Source organism: Endocarpon pusillum, assembly GCF_000464535.1.
Source record: "Endocarpon pusillum Z07020 unplaced genomic scaffold scaffold6441, whole genome shotgun sequence".
Lineage (NCBI taxonomy): Eukaryota > Fungi > Ascomycota > Eurotiomycetes > Verrucariales > Verrucariaceae > Endocarpon > Endocarpon pusillum.
This window is the reverse complement of record NW_006916590.1, coordinates 286,052-307,025: the sequence shown is the minus strand read 5'-3', so window position 1 is coordinate 307,025 and position 20,974 is coordinate 286,052. Positions and strand designations below refer to the sequence as shown.

General features: G+C 50.8%; 7 protein-coding genes across 7 annotated transcripts; 5 read left to right on the top strand and 2 right to left on the bottom strand.

Moving 5' to 3' along the window:
* Nucleotides 1-946: 946 nt before the first annotated feature.
* Nucleotides 947-7,215, top strand: EPUS_01112 (uncharacterized protein; the record flags this gene model as incomplete). Its single annotated transcript, XM_007807025.1, has 4 exons — nucleotides 947-3,382; nucleotides 3,433-5,112; nucleotides 5,158-5,389; nucleotides 5,438-7,215. The coding sequence occupies 4 exons, from the start codon at nucleotides 947-949 to the stop codon at nucleotides 7,213-7,215; spliced, it is 6,126 nt and encodes a 2,041-aa protein (XP_007805216.1).
* Nucleotides 7,216-7,598: 383 nt separating this feature from the next.
* On the top strand, nucleotides 7,599-9,247 carry EPUS_01111 (uncharacterized protein; the record flags this gene model as incomplete). Its single annotated transcript, XM_007807024.1, has 5 exons — nucleotides 7,599-7,620; nucleotides 7,678-7,748; nucleotides 7,802-7,938; nucleotides 7,987-8,962; nucleotides 9,014-9,247. 5 exons carry the CDS (start codon nucleotides 7,599-7,601, stop codon nucleotides 9,245-9,247), a joined length of 1,440 nt encoding a protein of 479 aa, XP_007805215.1.
* Nucleotides 9,248-9,727: 480 nt separating this feature from the next.
* On the top strand, nucleotides 9,728-10,262 carry EPUS_01110 (uncharacterized protein; the record flags this gene model as incomplete). The annotated part of the gene is made up of 2 exons (XM_007807023.1): nucleotides 9,728-9,881; nucleotides 10,006-10,262. 2 exons carry the CDS (start codon nucleotides 9,728-9,730, stop codon nucleotides 10,260-10,262), a joined length of 411 nt encoding a protein of 136 aa, XP_007805214.1.
* A 661-nt stretch (nucleotides 10,263-10,923) lies between these two features.
* EPUS_01109 (uncharacterized protein) lies at nucleotides 10,924-11,352 on the bottom strand (the record flags this gene model as incomplete). Its single annotated transcript, XM_007807022.1, has 2 exons — nucleotides 10,924-11,196; nucleotides 11,299-11,352. The coding sequence occupies 2 exons, from the start codon at nucleotides 11,350-11,352 to the stop codon at nucleotides 10,924-10,926; spliced, it is 327 nt and encodes a 108-aa protein (XP_007805213.1).
* Nucleotides 11,353-11,655: 303 nt separating this feature from the next.
* Nucleotides 11,656-12,554, top strand: EPUS_01108 (uncharacterized protein; the record flags this gene model as incomplete). Its single annotated transcript, XM_007807021.1, has 2 exons — nucleotides 11,656-11,884; nucleotides 11,941-12,554. The coding sequence occupies 2 exons, from the start codon at nucleotides 11,656-11,658 to the stop codon at nucleotides 12,552-12,554; spliced, it is 843 nt and encodes a 280-aa protein (XP_007805212.1).
* Nucleotides 12,555-13,060: 506 nt separating this feature from the next.
* Nucleotides 13,061-15,516, top strand: EPUS_01107 (uncharacterized protein; the record flags this gene model as incomplete). Its single annotated transcript, XM_007807020.1, has 3 exons — nucleotides 13,061-13,203; nucleotides 13,261-13,430; nucleotides 13,490-15,516. 3 exons carry the CDS (start codon nucleotides 13,061-13,063, stop codon nucleotides 15,514-15,516), a joined length of 2,340 nt encoding a protein of 779 aa, XP_007805211.1.
* Nucleotides 15,517-16,099: 583 nt separating this feature from the next.
* EPUS_01106 (uncharacterized protein) lies at nucleotides 16,100-17,853 on the bottom strand (the record flags this gene model as incomplete). The annotated part of the gene is made up of 4 exons (XM_007807019.1): nucleotides 16,100-16,916; nucleotides 17,074-17,199; nucleotides 17,478-17,603; nucleotides 17,669-17,853. 4 exons carry the CDS (start codon nucleotides 17,851-17,853, stop codon nucleotides 16,100-16,102), a joined length of 1,254 nt encoding a protein of 417 aa, XP_007805210.1.
* Nucleotides 17,854-20,974: the final 3,121 nt, after the last annotated feature.

Sequence of the window (20,974 nt, the reverse complement as noted above, 5' to 3'; positions counted from 1 at the left end):
GTTGTGTGTCAATGTCGAAGCCTACTAGCCCTTCCCCTTCCTCCTCGTCGAACAAACTTCCATTCACTTCACCACTGCCATAACGACTGCCAGGAGCTCGACTGTTAAGCCAGGCCGACGGAAGAACGAATCTTACAACAGCATCGGATATTCGTGAACGTAGAGATGATGTGTGCTGTGATATGGTCTCTAGAGGTAGGTACTGTGCATATCTCTGACGGTGCTGGCGATACAACGGAATTATTGCATAGCTGAGGAGAAGGTAAATAGAAAGAGATATCAGAGCGGGAATGAGGATCGTCTGCCATGCGTTAATTGATATTGCTAGACGTGCTTGGGGGTACGCTACTTTAAAGAAATCGCCAAAGGAGCCCATTGCCGGCTAAAATGAAAAGACTGGGAGGGCGTGCACAGAAGACCGCGTCCACTTCCAACCCAGCTTAATCAGGACGTCTTGCAAGATCAAAATATTGAATGCCACAAGAGGCGTCCCTTATCAATAGCAACATGGACAATTCTCATAGCGCAGCAGGATGCATGGTCTAGCACTGGGCACTGAAGGGAATCCTGTGACTTGCCGCGGCGCCGCGTCTTTCGGTTCAAACAGCCGCAGAAGCGCAGGGTGATTTGGCAAGATCTGCGGCTTTACAAAGCTTCTTGAGAATTCCGCAAATTGAATCGGAAGGTCAACCGAGTACAAATTTCCCAAGGTCTGCATGTATTTATCGCTTTCGTAATGCTACAACTCCGTCATAAACGATCATCTGATCAGGTAAGTCCTCAAGATAGTATACTGAGGCTATCGGTCTCTCGTGTCGATACCAGAGAAAAGCTTGCTGCCGCTAAAACTGTCCCGATCTGCACTTGTTCATGTTCATCCCTTCTGCGAGTCTAGCACGAAAAGTGAGGTTCAAGTCGTCTTGCTTTTCACCAAATCGGTTACCACATGCCAGACTCTATCACGCCCAATGGTCAATCTGAAAGCCCTCCTGTGACACCAGACGTCGAGTTAGACGTGCAGAAGTTGCACTCCCTTCCTTCCGAGCAGCAAGATCTATTCCTTCTTACATTTCTCTCCGATCTTGTTCGTCATGTACAGACCCTCAACAACGACGCTCTCCCAACACATCAAGCATCCATCAAGAAACAGCTCATTATTATTCTGAACCTGTCCTCTCCAATACCCAGCCGACCTATCCGTGAAACCCTCGGGATCGTATATGCTGAAATCTTCGCCCGAGGGAGCCGAAGCCTGCTTTACGAGTCGATTAATGAGTTGCTGGATATCATCAATGCTGGGAAGGCCGAGAAGGATTTGAATAACAAACATGCGGCAGTAGTGTGTCTTGGACGCCTTCTGCAAACAGCAGGCGACAGTGCCGTCAGCCTGTCAGGGCTCGTATGTAACAGCTTATTGAAGCTCTTGAAGCATTCTCAAAATCATGCTGGACTGCGTGCTGCAATATACAAAGCACTGGGTCGTGCTGTGGAGGGGCTCGGGGGGTCCCTGGATGAGCATTCCGCTCGGGAGGTGTGGAAATCAGCAAGAGCCGCAGCATCAAATGAAAAGGCTTCACTCTCTCAGAAAACAGCCTGCTACTGCCTCGAAAGGCTTGTATCTGCAACCGTACACTTTGAAAATGCAAACGATTTTGACGCACTGAAGACTTCAGTATGGAGAGCTCTCGAGTGTCCGGTTGCTAGCGTTAGACACGCTGCGGCCTCTACCCTTGCGTCCGCATTCATCAAGCTCTTTTCAGACTCCGAGTCTTTCTCCAACTCTCATAAGTCCACCAAAGGACTTAGGAAGGGCGCTGCTGTCATCGATGGCCAAGAAGAAATCGAACGACCAAGTTCTCCAGCTTCCAAAAAGCATGCTGTCTCGTTATCTTTGAATTTACACGACATTCTTCGAACACTGGCTAGCCACTATACCAAGTCCTCCACAACGAATCGAGCAAGGGCTGGAATCGCCTCTTGTTACAGGTATACACTTTTACGGTTACCTGAAAAGGTCATTGAGGAACGTTATGGTGTCATAGCAAATCATTTGTTCAACGATATACTTAACCACCCGACCATTTCCTATTATCGCTACAGGCTGCTGCTCAGTCGGCGAATGGTTCGGGCAATTTTGGATACTGCCGTTGGATTCAAGGTATTGAGTGGAAGCGCACAGCTGAGCGCAGCGCAATGGCTTGTAAATGATGTCCTGAAGAACTTTCCACAAACACTTCCAGATCGGCGAGAGCCTCCAAAACAGGTAATCATTGCCGCCCTCAACTCTCTGTCGAATCTCTTGTCTTGTCTGGGTCCAGCAGCGGGCACTCTTGGGGACAGTTGTCGCGAAACTCTACTTCAGGTGCTGCAACACACCAGCTACAGTGTACAGATTCATGTCGCTTATTGTCTTCGAGCCTTGGTTTTGGCATGCCCACAGCAACTTCTAGTTTGTGCAAACAGCTGCATGGGCTTCATGATGAAGAATGTAAGCCAGCTGAACGAATCTCGACTATATCAAAGGAGAAGTTTTGGTTACGCAGCCGCACTTGCAGCTGTAATAAGCACTGCGAGAGCTCTGCCGCTATACGGGTCTGTCGAAGTCTTCTCTCAGGTCCTGAGTACAGCAACGGATTTATTAAAGGCCAGCAGCGATACAGAACTGAGAGTATCGGCCACCCAGATCCAAGTCGCTTGGACTCTGATCGGCGGTCTTATGCCGCTTGGACCCAATTTTGTCAAGATACATCTCTCTCAGCTGCTGTTGCTGTGGAGGAATGCCTTACCAAAGCCATTGACCCAAAACAATGCAACAAAAAGGGGTTCCCTAGAAATGAGTTTCCTTGCCCATGTGCGCGAATGCGCCTTGGGTGCACTCCTTGTCTTCCTTGAGTATAATGGCAGCCTGATCACAACTGATGGATCAAAAAGGATTGCAACGATGCTGCAAAACACCATTGCTTTTCAGGAGTCTGTTCCTGCCCATCGGCAACCTGAAGAAGTCGCCCATCGCCTAACACCAGCGTTGCAGCTACAAGACCTAGTAATTATGGTCCAAAGGCGTGTCCTGCAGTGTTTCACAAAACTGATCAGCCTCAGCCACCTCGAAGCTACTGGCATCTTGTCTCACTCAAATCTGTTGAGTTTAGCTGTCATCGCTTTTGCAGAGCCCCCAAGCCCTTCAGATCAAAGTATAGAGTTATCGATCGCAACTTCTCCCAGCAACTTTGAGAGTCTGTGGGAACTGGCTGACAATTGGGGCTATGGCATTAACGGGCTAGTCTGTGGTCATCGTGTCGAAGTGCTTGGTCACGATCGTGGTCGTAAGGTGTTAGAGGACATCGAAATAATTATGGATGAAGAGGAGGGATTGGACGACACTGTGAGATTGCCTTTTCCACGCAGATCAACCAAGTTTGCTGACGACAGTAGCTATCAACACCTGTTTGCAGAGCTCTGGAACACGATTCTTTGAGTCTGTACCTGCTCGGACCCCTTGACTCTAGCACGGAGGTTGACCCTCCGCCAACGCAGGTCGTCAATGCCGCAATTGACTTATTTGCGGTTGTACTTCCTTTACAGCCTCAGAAGGTTCAGGAGGGCAGTCTGGAGCAGCTTGCCACGCTCTTGACACGGCCGTATAGCAGGGAGCCAGGCAAAAAAGCAGCGTTATGTGTGAATGTTGCCACTGCTATCCTCTGTACTATGGTAGTTGCAAATCGGGAGACAAGGTATTCACCTGGCAAATTAGCCACGTCGTCCATAGAGAAAATCGCTGGAGATGTTGTCCAGGTGAGCATGTTCAGACGTCCTTCCCAGCAAGCTGACCTAGAGCAGGAATCTATTATGCATGCAGACCCCTTCGTACGGACCCTTGGCGGCGAAGCCATCGGGCGCATGTGCAATCTTTTTGGAAGCCCTTTCACTAACTCACAAGTAAAACAACTTGTAGACACGATTGTGGCGAACAGGGACCCCAACATTCGTGCCGGATGTGCTTTGGCTCTAGGCTGCATACACGCGCAGGTGGGAGGCATGGCTGCTGGGTTCCACCTCAAAACCATAGTGGGAGTTCTATTGTCTCTGTGTAATGATCCACATCCAACTGTTCATTTTTGGGCTATGCAAGGGTTGACAAAGGTCGCTGACTCTGCAGGATTGAACTACTCAGGATATGTTGCAAGCACTCTTGGCATGCTGGCTCGTTTGTTTACTAGCGATTCCCATACAGAAGAAGCCATGTCTCTTGCTACATCGAATCTTGAGCTCGAATATTCTACACCTTTACTTGTCGCCAAAGGCATTGACTCTCTCATCAATGTGCTGGGTCCCGACTTACAAGACATGAGGAACGAGAGGGGCTTGATAGAAAAATTGGTCAACTACTTCCGTTGCGAAGAGTCCATTCATATGGTCATCGAGGGATCAATGTGTTCAAGTCATCTGTCTCTCTATACACCCAGCCATCTTGACTTCCCTGACCATGTAAGGAACCTTCAGAAGGGCCTCCGCTCAGCAGAAGAGAGGATTAGAGACATCTCTGTAGATAGTCTCAGCGACCTGGTAAAAAGAGACGTCAAAGGGGTGTTTTCCGCTTCTGGCTCTAGCCTTGCGGACGACCTTTGGCTTGTTCTCGACCAGCATCCTGATCATACAGGAATCCAGCATATCCTACAAGACTGGCTGCACCAAACCTATGATGAAGACACTATTGAATGGATTGAGCGCTATCAAGACGTTCTTTCGAAGACCAGAGCTAAGCCAGAGAACATAAACTCCAAAGCGGATAAGCCTGCTGCACTTCCGGACCTACAGGATGAAGAGGTAGCCGGCTTCGCTGCCGCCGCAGCGGCTGCACAAGGGGACAACGCAGAGGGGTCACTTCAAGGACAAGAGTTTCTGAAATGGCAGACACGAAGCTTTGCGATGTCATGCCTCAGCAGACTCATCTCATTGATCAGCCAGGCTGCCTTACCGGATCAAGCTATACCAGCAGAGGTTGCCCTCCAGAGCAAAATCGCGGATGTTATCCGCATGGCCTTCTCTGCCTCAACGGCTAATGTTGTGGCGTTACGCATCTGGGGCTTACGGATCATCGACCAGATTTTGAAGGTACTTGTCAACTTAAGAATCAAGATCTCGCTGACCCGCCACTAGCTGTTCGGGAAGACGCCTGATCCCGATTTCCTGGAAGCATCACTTCTAGAACAGTATCAAGCACAGATCAGCTCAGCTCTGACGCCGGCCTTTGCACAAGACTCGTCACCTGAACTTGCGTCAGAAGCTATCAATGTCTGTGCTACTTTTGTTGCTACCGGGATTGTTACTAGCGTAGAGCGGATGGGGCGCATTTTTAAATTACTGGTCACTGGGCTCGAAAGCATCTCCGGTTCGTGCATTCATCCAATGGATCGGGGAAGAAGCTGATTACTTGCAGAGACATCTGCGAGTACTTCGATTGGAGATCTAAGAGTTCTAAGCACCAATGCCCAGGTCATGCTGAGGCTCTCTCTCCTGTCTGCATGGGCTCAGCTGCAGATTGCGAGCACGGAACAGCGATACCTGCAGTCCATAGTCGAGCCGTATCTCGCAAGACTGACGCCGTTCTGGCTCTCCTCGCTACAAGATTTTGCCAAGCTAAGGTTTGAGCCTGACATCTCAAGCTCGCTGGGTGGCACCAGCAGTGGCCAGAACCTGAATGAGCTATATGCTGCCCTCAACCGAGAGATCCTTCTTCAGTTTTACGAGGACACGTGGCTCAGTTTGATTGATGCTATTGCCATTCTGGTCGATAAGGACAGCGGCTTTGTCTTCGATGCTCTGGACAATCGACAGTCCGCTTTGGCCAGCGACTCTGGCACGATAGAGCCAGCTGGTAAAGAGATTAGTTTTCGAGAAGAACCGGTTGCATTCTTCTTCATCCTCTATGGTTTGGCATTCGAAGCGCTTGTGACACAAAGTCGTGACAATCCAATCCTAACTTTGAAAGTTCTCCAGGCTTTACAGAAGATCCTTCGCCCTGCAGTGTCAGGAAACGCGATATATCAGGATACAGTGTTTGACGAAACAATGGACATACTTGATCGTCTTGCTCTGACAGAAGGACTTGGAATACAAAATGCTCTGATCGAAATCACGCGAAGTCTTGCGTTAGATCACCAGGCAGCTGAGTCTGGAGTAAGACGAGAAGAAAAGTTGTCCGATGATGTTGAACAGCTATTTGAGTTGACCCGCGTCATGATCTTGATTCTGGCAGGCATGATCCCTACATTGGGTCAGTCATCAAGCCAACAGTCTCGGCCCCATGGCAGTGAAGCTGTTGCACTTATTTGTACGGCGATGGATGCTTTGGTCGATGTTGCGGATGTTTTCCCCACCGTTATCAAATCGGATCTTTACGCCTGCATCACAAACACCTTCTGCTCCATCCTGGCATGTGGCACTTTCCAGTCAACTGTGGTGCCATCGACATTCCCAACGTTCAAGAGGTTCTTGCAGTCGATCATTTCGTTCGGCAAATCTCATAATGTGGAGAGGTTGCTTCGAGGCTGTTTGTGGCAATTCTTGCAGATACTGATGCATGCGCAACGTCGCGATACCGAGTTTTCCCTGCCTTGTGCGAAGAATACACTGCTTGCGATAACAATCTTGCTGACATCTGTCGGTAACATCTTTTCTCCTCGTGAAGAACTTATCATCAAAGCGCTCGAAGAGATTTTGAGTTGCCTGCATGATGTGGGCCTCGCAAAAGTTGCCGCCAATTGCGTCCGGTCACTCCTGTTCACCCCTTCGAAGACCGCTCCTGACGAAGCTATCTTCCGGTATCTTCTTCCTCGACTACTCCACTTCCTTGTCGATACTTCTACCGAGGACCCTGAACATGTGAGAGTGGTTGTGTCGCAAGTGCTAGCCTCTACAGTGAAGACGGTGCCATCAGGATCAAGATCGATTCTTTCAGCAATGATCGTTCCGACTCTGCTACAGCGTGCTACTATTGAAGGCTCCACCGTGCACGAAGAAACGGCCATGCGGCTATTGGAAATAGCAAGTGCGGATCAGGCGGCTTTCAAGGGTTTAGTTGGTCGGATGGGAGGAGAGCAACGTGAACTTCTGGAGATCATATTGAGATCACAACGAGGAGAAGGCAGGCAGGATCAAGTAGATAGTGACGACGTCGATAAGAAACCATCCATAGCGCTACGGATGGATTTCTGAGGGAAACACAGGTCCCAGTTAATGCCTATACCAGGCAAATGGGTAATCTTTGAAAGACGTGCTTTCGAGCGATGGAATTCCCTCTGCTCCGGGGAAGTGCGTATTAGCATGATACTGCTCTCGTTCTGGAGGAAATTATGAGTATATGAAGTGACGATCGTCTTTGGGACCTCCTAAGCAAGTCGGCGACTCCCAGGTTGCCATCTAAAGAGTTCTAGGCAAAATGCTTCTGCCATCTACCAGTGGTTAACAGCAAACATCGAGCCTTCCTTTGTATCCCTCGTGATTAACATCATCCATTGACCGAGCAGTCATCTACTATTGTCCAGCTTCACTCTCTCTGAGGACACGGACGAGTTCTGTTATTCACTTTCTGACAAGACATGGACTTCGATCCAAAGATTGGTTGAGTCTACCAATAGTGCTCAACCCCTTCATCAGTATCTCTGACTCCCCTTTCAGCCAAGTTCCAAACTTCTGATCCTACCTCATTCGCCTATATAACTGTAAGGAAAAGATGGCCTAATATCCTGGTTCGTGATCTTCTATTAAGTTCCCATCTATCTCAGATACTCAGAAGATTTAGACCGGAGCGATTGATGATGTTCATCGCGCAGTTGGCGAGGTAGAAGCGTCAAACAATGACAAGATCAAAGACGGCAAATCAATTGTTGAGCAATTGGCAAAGCTGAAATATGAGCTCCAGCACAACCGCCAGTTATCGTGAGGTATTTCATTAGACACCGTGACCTCAAGCTGACTGACATATAGGCGTCTTGAGGACGATGATGAGGCGGATGTAGAGAGCTACAATGCCGAACTGAAGGCTCGTGGGGATCCGACATGGCACAACGTGGAATGGCTTTACTCAGAATGCTATTTGTATCGGCGCATCAGCAGCCTCTTTCGGCGTTCTAAGCATTGGAAAAGCTACGATGTCTTCGGACGGCAAAAGATGTCTACTTTCAAGTCATCAAGACCCGCTGTTCTCGAGCTTGCGACGAAGTACAAGGCGATCGTAGAACAGACTAGGCAAAAATCTACCATCGTCTCCTCCAACGAGCCCACTGAAATCGAAGAGGCAGAGAAAGTCTTGTTCATGGAGATGTGCGAGATTTGTCTATGGGGCAACGCTACCGATCTCTCGCTCTTGACGTCTCTCAGCTACGAGGATATCCAAAAGCTGCAGGGAGCCAATGCACGCAAAGAATCAGAGAAGAATATCCTTGTGAATGACTTGCCAGCAGCGTTTGCTACCCTCCAGAAAGCCAAGAAGGCTGGCAGAAAATCAAGAGTCTCGATAGTGCTGGACAATGCAGGATTTGAGCTCTTCGTGGATCTGATTCTGGCAGGGTTCTTGCTGACAGGAGGGCTTGCTTCAGAGGTCATTCTACATCCGAAGTCGATACCATGGTTCGTGAGTGATGTCGTACCCAAGGATTTTGTGGATCTTCTCAACGTGATGGCCGATCCACAAGCTTTTTATGCTACAGATATCGGCACATCCAGTGACACGACCCCAATGCCTTTGATGGAAGAGGAGGTGGGAAACCTTAGGTTTCTGTTCGACAACTGGAGCAATCTGCATCGTGAGGGCAAGCTTTTGCTACGACCTAGTCGATTTTGGACACATCCTGGGAGCTTTTGGCGCATGCCGCATACAGCTCCTGAGGTTCTGGAGGACCTGAAAGAAAGCGAGCTTGTCATCTTCAAGGGCGATCTCAATTATCGGAAATTGACTGGTGATGTAAGGGAAAGGAGACTGCCCTCTGTGGAATGCTTACTGATACTCGTGCAGGCAGCTTGGGATCCCACGGCGCCTTTCGCCGACAGCCTTGGCCCGCTTGGAAAAGGATCCGGTGTACGTTCGCTCGCATTGAGAACTTGCAAGGCTGATGTTGTGGTCGGGTTGCCTCCGGGCCGAGATGAAGAACTTAGACACACCGAGGGAGGTGGAGGCGACTCAGGGGCAAGAAAATGGGCATGGAGTGGTAAATGGGCTCTTGTGCAGCTTTGTGATGGAAAGATATAGATGGGGATTATGCTTTCAAAATCGCTTCGAATGGCGTAAAGGATAGTAAAAGAGAAAAAACCATGAAGGCCCTGTAGCCGGATCGCCTAACCACTCAAGACGTGTTTGCAGAAATATTCAGATGCCGTTACTCCAGATGCACTAGTCATCATATCTCGCTTGATTTGTCGCTGCTCCACCGCCCTTGGCCCCGGTGCCAGCCGTTGCCCGGAGACCCCTGGCCGACAAGCCATTCCGGGGTTGCCTTGCAGGAGATAATCATGGTCAACCGGCCAGAACAAGCCATTTCAAAATCTCCATGATGTGAGTGCAAGTAGGTTCTTCCCTACTCTCATTATCTGCTGCTTGCCGCTGTTCTCATATCTTTCTTTATTCCAGTGCCAACACAGCCCCTCGTAGGCTGAACACTATCCTACACTTTGTCCCCTTACCTCCCTCCACCTTCCCCGTTGAAGGGGAGTAAGTAGTAATCCGTCAACAATGGCCCACACCTCCACCTCCACCGACCGCTCGCAACGACGACCCTCAGAGCCCTACCTCTCCTCCCTAATCCGCTGGCTCCAACTCAAAAAGTACCAATACGAAGTCACCTTCTCGCTGTACATGCTTACATCAACCGAGAAATTTATCTTTAGTACGACCCCTTCTCTCCTGCCCACCCTCGTCCTTCCCGTTTCTACCTGCCTACCTACGTACTCATCTGCGTCGACTTCTCAACCGGCAACTTTGGCTGACGGACAACGTTGTTCTGTGTCTAGATTTCGTCCTCTTCGTCCTGATCTCCATGCTCGTCGCAGCAGCGTCGATGTATCTGCCGAATCATGTTGTGATTATCTATCGGCGGATATGGTATTATGTGCATGGGGAGATTGCTAGTATCACCAAATCAGCCTCTGGTGGTGGTGGTGGTGTTGGTGGAGTGGGGGATGTGGTGAAGACTAGTATTGATGGGTTGGGGACGAGTAGGGGGGTGGATGTGGTGACTGCTACGTCGAGGGGGCTGGGGGAGCTTTGATATGGTGATGGAAGGGTTGAGGTATGTGGAGGGTTTGGACGTGCATTTAGCGAGGGCGTTTTGTAGACAGGTCAACGGTTGGCTGTCTCGGGCATACCGTTAAAAGTCATGGGCATCTTAATGCATGATAGACAGGATCGCGCAAAAGAACTAGCAGGCTCGATTTGTGGAGATTGTTGTGATATTGCTGCATCCAAGATCTTACAACTGATTCATTAGAGTTGAATGTTCTGCACCGGGTATCAAGATCATTGCTGTTCAAGTGAAGCTTCTTTCCTATCCCCATAATAATATCTCTCTACCCCTATTGCGCAATTTATTTGATATATATTATATTCTTCGGGGTTATTCCACCGTCGTCCCACGCAAACTCTCTGTGGTCCAACGGCAGGCAGTAAAACCGGCTCTAACCAAGCTAAGTTTTCATAGCGGATGTGTTCTCTCCTTCCAGTATCTACCTAACCCTCGGGCGGTAGAGAGTGGAGAGCACAGATGAAGTGATCTTTTTGGTTCGAGGCGCAGTGCAGGAGTGTTTTTTATTTTTATTTTTCTGCCTTTCTAGGCCGCATGCGTGCAGCCTTGCCCTTCTAGGATGCGAGAACAGACGCCTCTCAGATGCCGCGCTTTATGCCAAAATCAGATATCCACTCCATCTTCGTCGCTAGCTCTTCTCCTCCAGGCCCCCATCCACCTCTCGGTCCGTCTTTCGTATCGCTCCACCACCCAACTTCAAATCCTCTAACCTCCTTCTGTTCTCCTTCTCCCTCGTCTCCCGTGCGATACGTCTCACCTCATCCCGGATCTCATCTCGCTCGAAGGGTATTCGATGGCTGTTTTCTTGGGAGGGCCAGAAGTTTTCGACGGTGAAGCGGTCTTCTAGGTTGGTGCCGAAGTAGTACATCCAGCCTATTGGAAAGAGAATGTACATTCCGAACTAGAAAGGTAAGATGGTTGGAATCGGGGCCCTGAGTGGGATGGGCCAAGAGAGTGCGGAACGAGGTCCGGAGGGGGATGGCTTCGGGTAGGGGATGTCTACCTTGAAGACTTCAAGGTTGGGACCCCGGAGGGTACGGAGGATGGAGGAGAACATCGTATTGTGATGCCAAATGCAGATTGCGAAACAAGGGGTGCGAGTGTGGAAGAGCACAATGCAGAGGAGAGGCTCGTCTGAGCAAGAAGTCGAGCGAAGTCGATGTCGTCGCAAGTCCTGTAGGGCTGAGATCCGGCATCTGGGTCGGGGTGCAATTCCCCAATTGGGAGGAGTAGATCTTGGCACCGAGGTTCTGCCGGCCGAACATCAGAAATCAGAAATCAGAAACTGAGCTGGAATTATTCAGTATTACTCCTTACTACGTACTGCATCAGCTTGCTCCAAAGCACCCATCGTTGCCGCATGGGTATATTGGCAGCGTACAGACCATTTGTCTACCGCTGTTTCTCTTCACCATGGCAGATATGCCCTCAGCGAGCTCAGCGAGCTCAGCGCGGATTGAGTTGCACAGCCCTTCTGTCATCCGGCCATAACAGATGGTCGAAGATCAAACATGACAAAGGCAAGAACGATGCTGCAAAGAGCAAGGCACGCTCCCTATTATGCCGTGATGTTATCTTAGCATCGAAACGTAAGAAACTTCTGGCCCTGACGAATGCTGGTGTGATATACTGACCTGTCGCTCAGTTGGTGGTCCTGACCCGGCCTTTAATCCTCGTCTAGTCGCAGCCATGGCAAATGCAAAGAAGGGTGCTCTATCCCAGGCCTCCATCGAGTCAGCCGTCGCGCGAGGCCAAGGCAAGTCGACCAGCGGAGCAGCGCTCGAGTCGTTGACCATAGAAGCAATGCTACCCTTCTCTGTGGGGGCAGTCATTGAATGCCAGACCGACGGGAAACTGCGTACTCTGCAGGACATCCGGGCAATGATCCTGCGGCGAGGAGGATCTATCACGCCTACAACGTTTTTGTTTGAAAGGAAAGGAAAGGTGGTCTTCGAGAAAAGGGATGGAATCTCGACTGATGAGGTGCTGGATCAAGCGATCGAGGCTGGAGCTATGGATGTGGATATGGACCAGGATGGCAGGCTGGTAGTGGAAACTGAGCCGAGCGAGATATCGGTGGTTGCACAACGCTTGAGCAAGTCGTTGGGCGTGAAAGTGGAATCCTCGGATATTATACATGATCCCAAGGACGATACCACGGTGTCTCTGAATGAGGAGAATATGGCAGTAATCGAGGATCTTATTGCGCAGATCGAGGAGGAGCCCAGCGTGCAAGATGTGTACATAAATGCCGCGTGAGCAAATAATTTGGTTACCAATAACCAGTGTAATACTATTTGGACAATCTCGGCATTTTCTTCTGGCCGTGGGTCTTGTCATAAACTGGTGTTGTCTCGTCCACATTGCTTCCAAGTCATTCCCTCTACACCAGTCTGGGAGCCCGTGATCTGCCATCTATTGCTTTTTGTGACATGCACATTTAGTCATGTAACGATGGTAACACTAATAACCATTTCTATACCAAGGGTTACAGAAATCTTTCTCGCTGTTGGCCCGTTACCTATCCCATGCCATGGACCTTGCACAGGACGCAACTCTATGAGCCCGCGAAGATCTCGATGACTATCTCAACCACAAATTCTGGTTTTGGCATCAGCAGCACTATCTCGGACACTGCCCGTGATCCCTGGCTGATGTTGCTCCCAGCTTGCTCCAACCACCTTCCGATTTATTCCATCTGTGGGTAAAACATATTATCTCGCTACTCACCGCAAGAGAGCCCCCTTCTCATCACCACGACCATCATGGCCTCTGCTGGAAGTGATGCAAGGGCCCTGAAGTCGTGGGAAGAGGCTTTCACCTATCCTATTGCTACCACACGGCAAATTGAAAAGCAGCTTCGAAATGACATCGCAGCCAACAAGGAGAGACTACGGACACTCGTAGGGTGAGTCAACCATTTTTTTTGGTTCACTGGTCAACATGGCTCATGTCTGATTGCCAGCTCGAGCTATCGTGATCTTCTTGGTACCGCAGATCGGATCATCCAGCTAGACCATCGGATGCAAGAGACCGAGGAGCTGATGGGAGAGGTGAGCCTTCAGTGCAATTCAGATGTTATCGACAAGAAGGCTAGGCACCTTGCACAATTGCAAGAGCAGGCCGCGCAACAAAGTCCGTTCTTGCCGACCTGCCGTCTATAAAACGTCAAGGCTGATGTTCTTCTCTGGCAGAATCAGGTGGGAGGCAGCTTGCAGCTCAGCTCTCTCTTCTCCAGAAATGTCACAAATGTCTTCCAAGACTGTTCCGGCGAGGCGGATCCGTCCTGACCGCCGCGAAGGTGCTGGCAGTGTCGCGGCTTCTGACCAAGCGCATCGGTCAGGAAGATAATGCACCTCCACTCTTGAACTTGATTAAGGAGCAGCTAACCTCACAGAGACGACGACTACTCAGAAGAGTGGACCTGATACTCATCAGTCCCGAGTCAAGCTTACATCAGCTGATTGAGGCTATATGTGCATTCTGCATTGTAACCAGCTCCTCATCCAATGATGCTATACGCCACTTCCAGGACCTACGACTTGATGAGATCAGACGATTGTCAGATGCCTCCGAGAAAGGGCGTGAGGGTGTACTTGAAGGCTTTCATTACTACCTCCAATCGCTGCGAACGACTCCCAAATTATTTGGCCGACAATTCTCAGACGCAATGAGAGACTTACGAGGCCAGCCCTTGTTGCGCAGCACTGACATAGAGTCGCTAGAGGAACTGGATCTTGCAAAAGTTCAGCAGTTCATTCCCACTGAGATCTTGAGCTTCGTGCCGTGGATCAAGCATACAGACAGTCCATTGGCTGAAGCGCCCTCCATCCTTGGAAAATGGTCCAATGCCGCATTTGAAGACCTCTGCCTGGCTCTCAAACGCACAGCCAATGAGCTCTCCGATACCTCTGAGCTGTTGAACTTTCGCAAGCAAGCCCTCGAGGTCTGGCTACCGCTTAGTTCTTCCACCTCTACGCACTCCAATGCAGAGATCTTCCAAGCGCTGAGAAGTATCTTCAATACTCGCATCAAGGGTCTGCTGCATGCCAGAGCAGGATCGCTCTCGGTCATTGCATCCGATATCGAGTCGGTTTTGGAGGAGGGTGGTGATGATACCACGCCGTCCTGTCTATCGATATGGGATCATGACTTGGCGACAGCATCACTTGGCAAAGGTGCTTCTACCTTCAAGAGACGGCTGATAGATCGCCACCTTGGCCATTCCAAGACCACTACCCTAATTCTTGCTTCCCTCCAACGTTGGACAGCAGCTATGTCCAATAGCCTCGAGCAGATCGAGCAGGTCCGAACGACGCGGTGGATCGACTTTATCGAAGAGGATGAGGATGTCGATGACGATGGCGATGGGGACGATAAGACGGAAACAATTGAGAGAACTCTCCAGAAGGACGATCCGGATCAATACGAGCATGAGCACAAGTCATCACTTGATACCGCGACACTTGAGTTCCAAAGCAGGATCAAGGCAGCCGTCGAAACCCTCCACGAGAGCGAAACACCGAAAGCAATCTTCCTCCTCCGCACCATCCGAGGCATATACCACCACATGACCAGCTCCAGCATCCAGCAACAAGACCTCCCGATCCTTGCTTCCGCAATCCCACGTCTACACCATCTGCTCGCCACGAACACCACCTCAACCCTTCTAGGACCCATCCACACCTCCTCGTCCTTGGTGCAAAGGCACAAGATAAAGGCCCTGGCTCGTTTATGGGAAGGCGATCCGCCGCTCCCGACCCACCCCTCTCCACCGGTGTTCAAGCTGCTGCAGCGCCTGACTGGCATCATGGCGGATCAGGGACCCGATCTCTGGTCTGGCGATGCTGTTGAGGAGGTCAAGAGAGCGGTGAGGAAGGAGATTGTGGAGAGAAAGTTGCTACCGCTGGAAACGAAGGTTTGGGTGAACGGCACAGAGGAGAAGCCGAAACTGGCCAATGGGACGACAGACGATGGAGACGGAAGGAAAGCAGACCGGCAAACCTCCACCCAGGTTCTTTTCGATGTTTTCTACCTCCTCCTCCACGCGTTGGAGCTCCGGGGTGAAAGCGGATCCGACGCCGTGACCTCGGAGACGCTCATCCGCCATCTCAAGGACAGTGTTTCGCGCCATCTCGACGCAGCCGCCATGACGGCCTTGGAGTCACGAGCCAAGGATTACTGGGCCAGGACGAGTCTGCTGTTTGGACTGCTTGCATGATGAGCCTCGATCGATCAAGCGAGACAACGCAGATCCGCTCGTGGGGTCGTGCATGCATCGACCGCTCACTGTTCATGCAGCATGGGTATCCCAGGCAAGCTGATTTTTCGGACATGTAACCAAGGGCTCGCGACGCAACGCGGTTCGTTTCTGCCTGTTCGCTTTCGAGAAGGAAGAGGGGGGGAGGGGAAACCCAGCAAGGCGAGGTAGGAGTGGGCATGTCGGGCGCGCCGGATGGATGGGTAAGTCACTTGAGTAGCGGAGGCCGATTGAAAGGGGCATCTTGATAGATTTTGCGAGATAGCACGTACGAGCTAGTTAGGTGGTTGGGCAGTGTGGATATTCGATGTCGGCGTCAGGGTGGCCTCTTTGTTTGAAATTATGGAGCCCGGCGAGGGACGGACGGAGAGAGAGAGAGAGAGGGTTCAATATTGAAAGTGTATGGTACTGTACTTCTAGGTCTGGATTTCCCACCGTGGCTGTGACCGGCGAAAGACAGACCGATGCGGTTCCTCCTTGTCTGCTAAACGAGCGATGAGAAACTTCAAGCTCGACGTATGACTAGTTAGTCTGTCTAGTCGTCTTAGAAACGAGGGCCCCGTATCTGGTGTGGCTCGGAGTGACGATGTTTCTTATCCTTGGCTCTTTTCCCTCCCTCCCCCTTCTTCTTCTTCTTCTCCGCAACCCTCCTCTCAATCTCCTCCCGCGTCAGAATCGTAAACGCATCCTTGGAGAAGACGTAACTGGCGCCGCTCCACACCGTGGTCGCGGCAACCACGTACTGAAACGCACCAAAGATGGCGATCAGATGCCACGCGTCCACCAGCGCGGCCGGCAGCACGGGCATCAGCATGGCGGTGCCGACCAGCAACAGCTGCAGCAGGGTGTTCAGCTTGCTGATCTCGGTGGGCCGGACCTCGGCCGAGGGCAGGGAGAAGTCCCAGTAGCGGCGCATGGTCTTGGGCGGCGGCAGGCTGATCCAGCGGATGTAGATGGCGGCCAGGGCGAGGCCGGCGTCGCGCGCCAGGATGAGCGCGACGAGCGCGACGGGCAGGCTGCCCTGCACCGCGAGCGAGACGGCCGAGATGGTCATGAGCGCCTTGTCCGCCATCGGGTCGATGACGGTGCCCACCACCGTCTGCGCCTGGTAGCGTCGCGCCAGGTAGCCGTCGACCAGGTCGGTGAGCCCCGCGTAGAGGAAGAGCCCGCATGCCACCAGCGGCTGCGAGCTGAGGATGAAGTAGCCCACTGCTGGCGCGGCGAGGAGCCGGCTGAAGGTGAGGCTGTTGGGGAGGTTCCAGATTTTCTCGTGGGGGGTTCGGCTGCCGCCGCTGGATTTGAGCGTGGTGAGGATCTTGGCCCGGATGGTTGGAGTCTTTGGTGCTGGTGCTGGTGATGGGCTGGAAGGCGGTTGTCAGTGCTCTCTGTCCTTTTCAGGAGGAAATGATCTTTTTCCATAGGCATTCGATCAAAGACGCGGGACTGGAAGTAAACGGACAAGGTGCTGGCGCAGGATAAACAGGGTAATGCGACGTTTGATAATGTAACAATTCGTACTTGGGTGGATATCTAGCGCAGAAGGACAAGTCTGTGGGGGGTTCGGCTGTGCCGCCGCTGGATTTGAGCGTGGTGAGGATCTTGGCCCGGATGGTTGGAGTCTTTGGTGCTGGTGCTGGTGATGGGCTGGAAGGCGGTTGTCAGTGCTCTCTGTCCTTTTCAGGAGGAAATGATCTTTTTCCATAGGCATTCGATCAAAGACGCGGGACTGGAAGTAAACGGACAAGGTGCTGGCGCAGGATAAACAGGGTAATGCGACGTTTGATAATGTAACAATTCGTACTTGGGTGGATATCTAGCGCAGAAGGACAAGTCTTTCTTATGAACAAATTGGGGGCAAATAGGGGAAGAAATTTAAGGAAAGGACGGGGACTTGGAAAATTAATCATAGGGAGATGACAGACCTATTCGTCTCCGGTTTCTTATCCAAAAGCATGCCATGGCTCACGAAGAAGCGTCTTGTCGCAACGGTGGGTAATCCTGTCGCACTTCTGCCGCTTTTGAAGCAGGAGGAGTGGTGGTGGTGGTGGCTAGATTCGTTCTATCAGCTCAGAGGGGATGAGACACATCCAGATCGCCCGGGGCTGCTTCGTACCGACGACAGAGTCCAATGCATGCTCCTCTAGGGTCCCGCAAGTAAGATGCCCGCTCTGAAGGAGGAAAGGCGCGCGTGGCAAGTCTGCGAGAGGCAATGGTTGGTGTTCTGAACATCAATCGAGGAGACGTGTGTTGCAAGAGATTCAGTTGCCGTGGCAGCGGTACTCGGAGCGGAGATGCCATGACATCTTGTCGAGCTGTGTTTCAGTCTCTCCGCCTAAGTCATGCCGTGGATATGGTCAGTTGATAATTTGGGACTCTTGTGGGCATTGCAATTTGATACTCAGCGGCACGCGACATGGTTGGAACAGGCGGTGCAGGGTACAGGCGCTGGCAATTGGTTAACATACTAAGTTAGGCGCTTCTATCTAACTTGACTAACTAGCCTAAAGTGGGATAACTTGGGTGCCTTCTACCCTCACTAACTTACTTAGCAGAAAGAGACCCTCTGAAAGTGATGTCTAAATTACTATCAATGCGTGCTTGGTTTCAGCCTAATCATAACATAATCTAAGTTAGTTTGTATAGGAACATGTAGTTAAGACATCTGAAAGCGAATAAAATTGTGTCAATTTGGACATCTTTTCCTAAAATTATGGCCATTTGACGGTGAGATTATTGCTACCTGATCGCCCTTTGACGATCTTTATAATGACGTCCCGTCGATCAATTTGTGCAGGACCAACAGCGCGTCATTTTCGGATCCTTCTCCACGTAAAGTACTCGCTAGACTTCTTCATAACTCACACTCAAATCTCCCTCTCTCATCCACTGCTCTACTTACAGCTTAGGAGGCGTTGAATCAAGGGTTCGGTGGTTCAGAGACAGAACCGTACGCCGGCTCGCATCGGGCTGCTTCAGTGATTGAATGGGCGTCCAAAGTTAGGGAGAGGTACGTGAAGAAGTGGGTATCAATCTCTCTCCGCGCTATCTATGGCCCAAGGTCGAATTATCTCTTGCTCTTCTTTGATAGATGAGTTGACAGGACTTGCTTAGTCATCCGAGAGTCTGGAGTCACATGTCCACCCTGCAAATCCGGAGTAGAATGCACTTGGTAGGTAGTAGGATAAGCAAACTGCAAGACACCGATCTTCTGACAACATGGCCCTCCGGAGACGTTCTGTAACAATAAGATGAGGCTGTTTGGATGCCTCGGTGCGAATCCTTCAGGCCCTTGCAGATTAAACTGTTGGGGCTGGCCAGGACAAGAGATGTTTGGATAGCAACGTATGCTCGAAGCACAGCTGCCCACACCGGACGAGTGAGTGGCAAGATTCAAGTTATCTGCACAGCGTTGGCGCACCACCGAGCTATATCACATGTTACATTGTCATCCTTGTCATCATCGAAAGACGTTCCGGTCAATGCTGAGCGGCTATCCCACCATTCTGGCGGAAAATTTTGCCAATTCTTCATGGAAGTAGCCGCTGGCACATTTATCATTGGACCACTTCCGTTTAGCGCGCGTCTGTGGCTCTGCTGACCAATCAAAGATCTGGCAAATCTAACGCCAGAATGGTGGATAGCAGCACCATCTAAGCTCCTCACAACAGAGGAAACCAGTACGTAAGGACAGCATAGGAGCTAAATTAGTCAGTCGTATTCCGGGACTGTTTCGTTCCTATTACCTTACCCTAGAACCAGGGGTCGTAGGAAGACTAGGATAATCTCTTCTCGATAAGGCTGGGGGTTTGCTTGATGGTAGACTTGAGGTTTCTTAGTCCGAGAAGTTCAGCATTTAACTAGCAGGAAGCCTATATATAAACCTCGAAAACAGAGCTACAATCTTTCGGAAAATCGACAAACTAGTAGGCCGTAATCTGCCAATACTTGTCCTTTGATATACGCTCTGCTCAGTGATCTTCTAGTGGGACCCGAACAGTTGCGATCGGTCAATGAACGATAATGACGCAAGCTCTGCGAGCTCTCTAACCATTCATGGAAGACGTAGATACAACGAAAAATCAGATTACCTCTTTGCTCGCTCGTAAATGACGGCGATCTCGTCCGCTCAAGCGGACCTAAATAATCCCGGCTTTTGGACCCACGTGGCTTGCGGCAGGCATTGATAGCATGAGGGGGAAAAGCAGTAAAGGTTGAGTATTGTTCCAGGTCAAAGAAGCCATGTCCATGGTAGCGGCCGCGCCAGGTATGGACCCCCGCCCACAGTCAAACTCATAGCCAACCACCAGGATCCGGCAACAAGGACTGTAATGGATACGGGGAGAAGTCTTTCGATTCGTTCTTTTCCAGGATACGTGGTGGGGCCTCACCTGTGACGGAAACAGGACCCTGGTGGTCCAGCCGCCCGGGGCCAGTCCTAGTGAGACAGTTCGATTTTGTCTCGAATAACAGTCGTCTGATCAGTCCCTGCTAGCAAAAGAGTCCAGAAGGCCGTGGTGGTCCTTGATCGTCTCAACAGCGAGAATGAGGAACCAATCGGATAAACCGGCTCCTGGTCCTCGTAGGCAAGATTCCAATCAAGATTCTAGAGGTCACATGATACTGTTGTTCTTCGGTGGCTGAAGAATATATTCGTACTTGCCATCGGATGTCAGGAGCATTGTAGTCCACACGAAGCCAAAGCCAGGGCAGAGGGAAGCCTTTGTGTAGCGCTTTCAGGATGGAATCCGGCTAGCCTCTCTTCAGGTAAATCGAGATCATCGTGATTGACTAATAGTCAGATGAAATGTTTTCGTACCAGGTGTGCTGAGATCGTGTAGGTTAGCGTGCTGTCTCGTGATTCTTCGAGGAAGGATCCCAGTTGGCCAAAGGTGCTAACGGGCCAGACAAACACGGTTCTCGCATCTCGTCTGCTAGCTCGAAAGTACTATAACTAGTGATAAAAAGCAATACACGAATCAACCCTCAGGCAACAGATGATCGGTGAGGAGAATATCATTAGACAGTATTACGTTATACACGATGGATCCATGCGAATTTTGACCCTTGTGGATAATTACCATAGCAAGTCCTTGGCGTATGTAGCCATCGAGAGATTCCAGCGTAGTCACAGCAGTGTCGTTTGATGTTCTGAGATAGCCTGTATGCGTCGCCACGACACTCGCTGTAAGACAGCCTAACGGTCGTTCAGCTGGGCGCCAGATTCTGCTTAGCGTCCTCTTCGAAACAAGGCCTATCACAACATGAATCAGGAAGCCGGTGGGTCCGGAAATCCGGAGAGACGGCAAGACGAAGGCCAATGGCAATCGAAAGGTGCGCCCAGGTTGGGTGTCGAAGCCAAGAACTAGAAGAGGTCCTAGATGGTCAGAGACAGAAAGAGAGAGAAGGGGGGAAACACGGA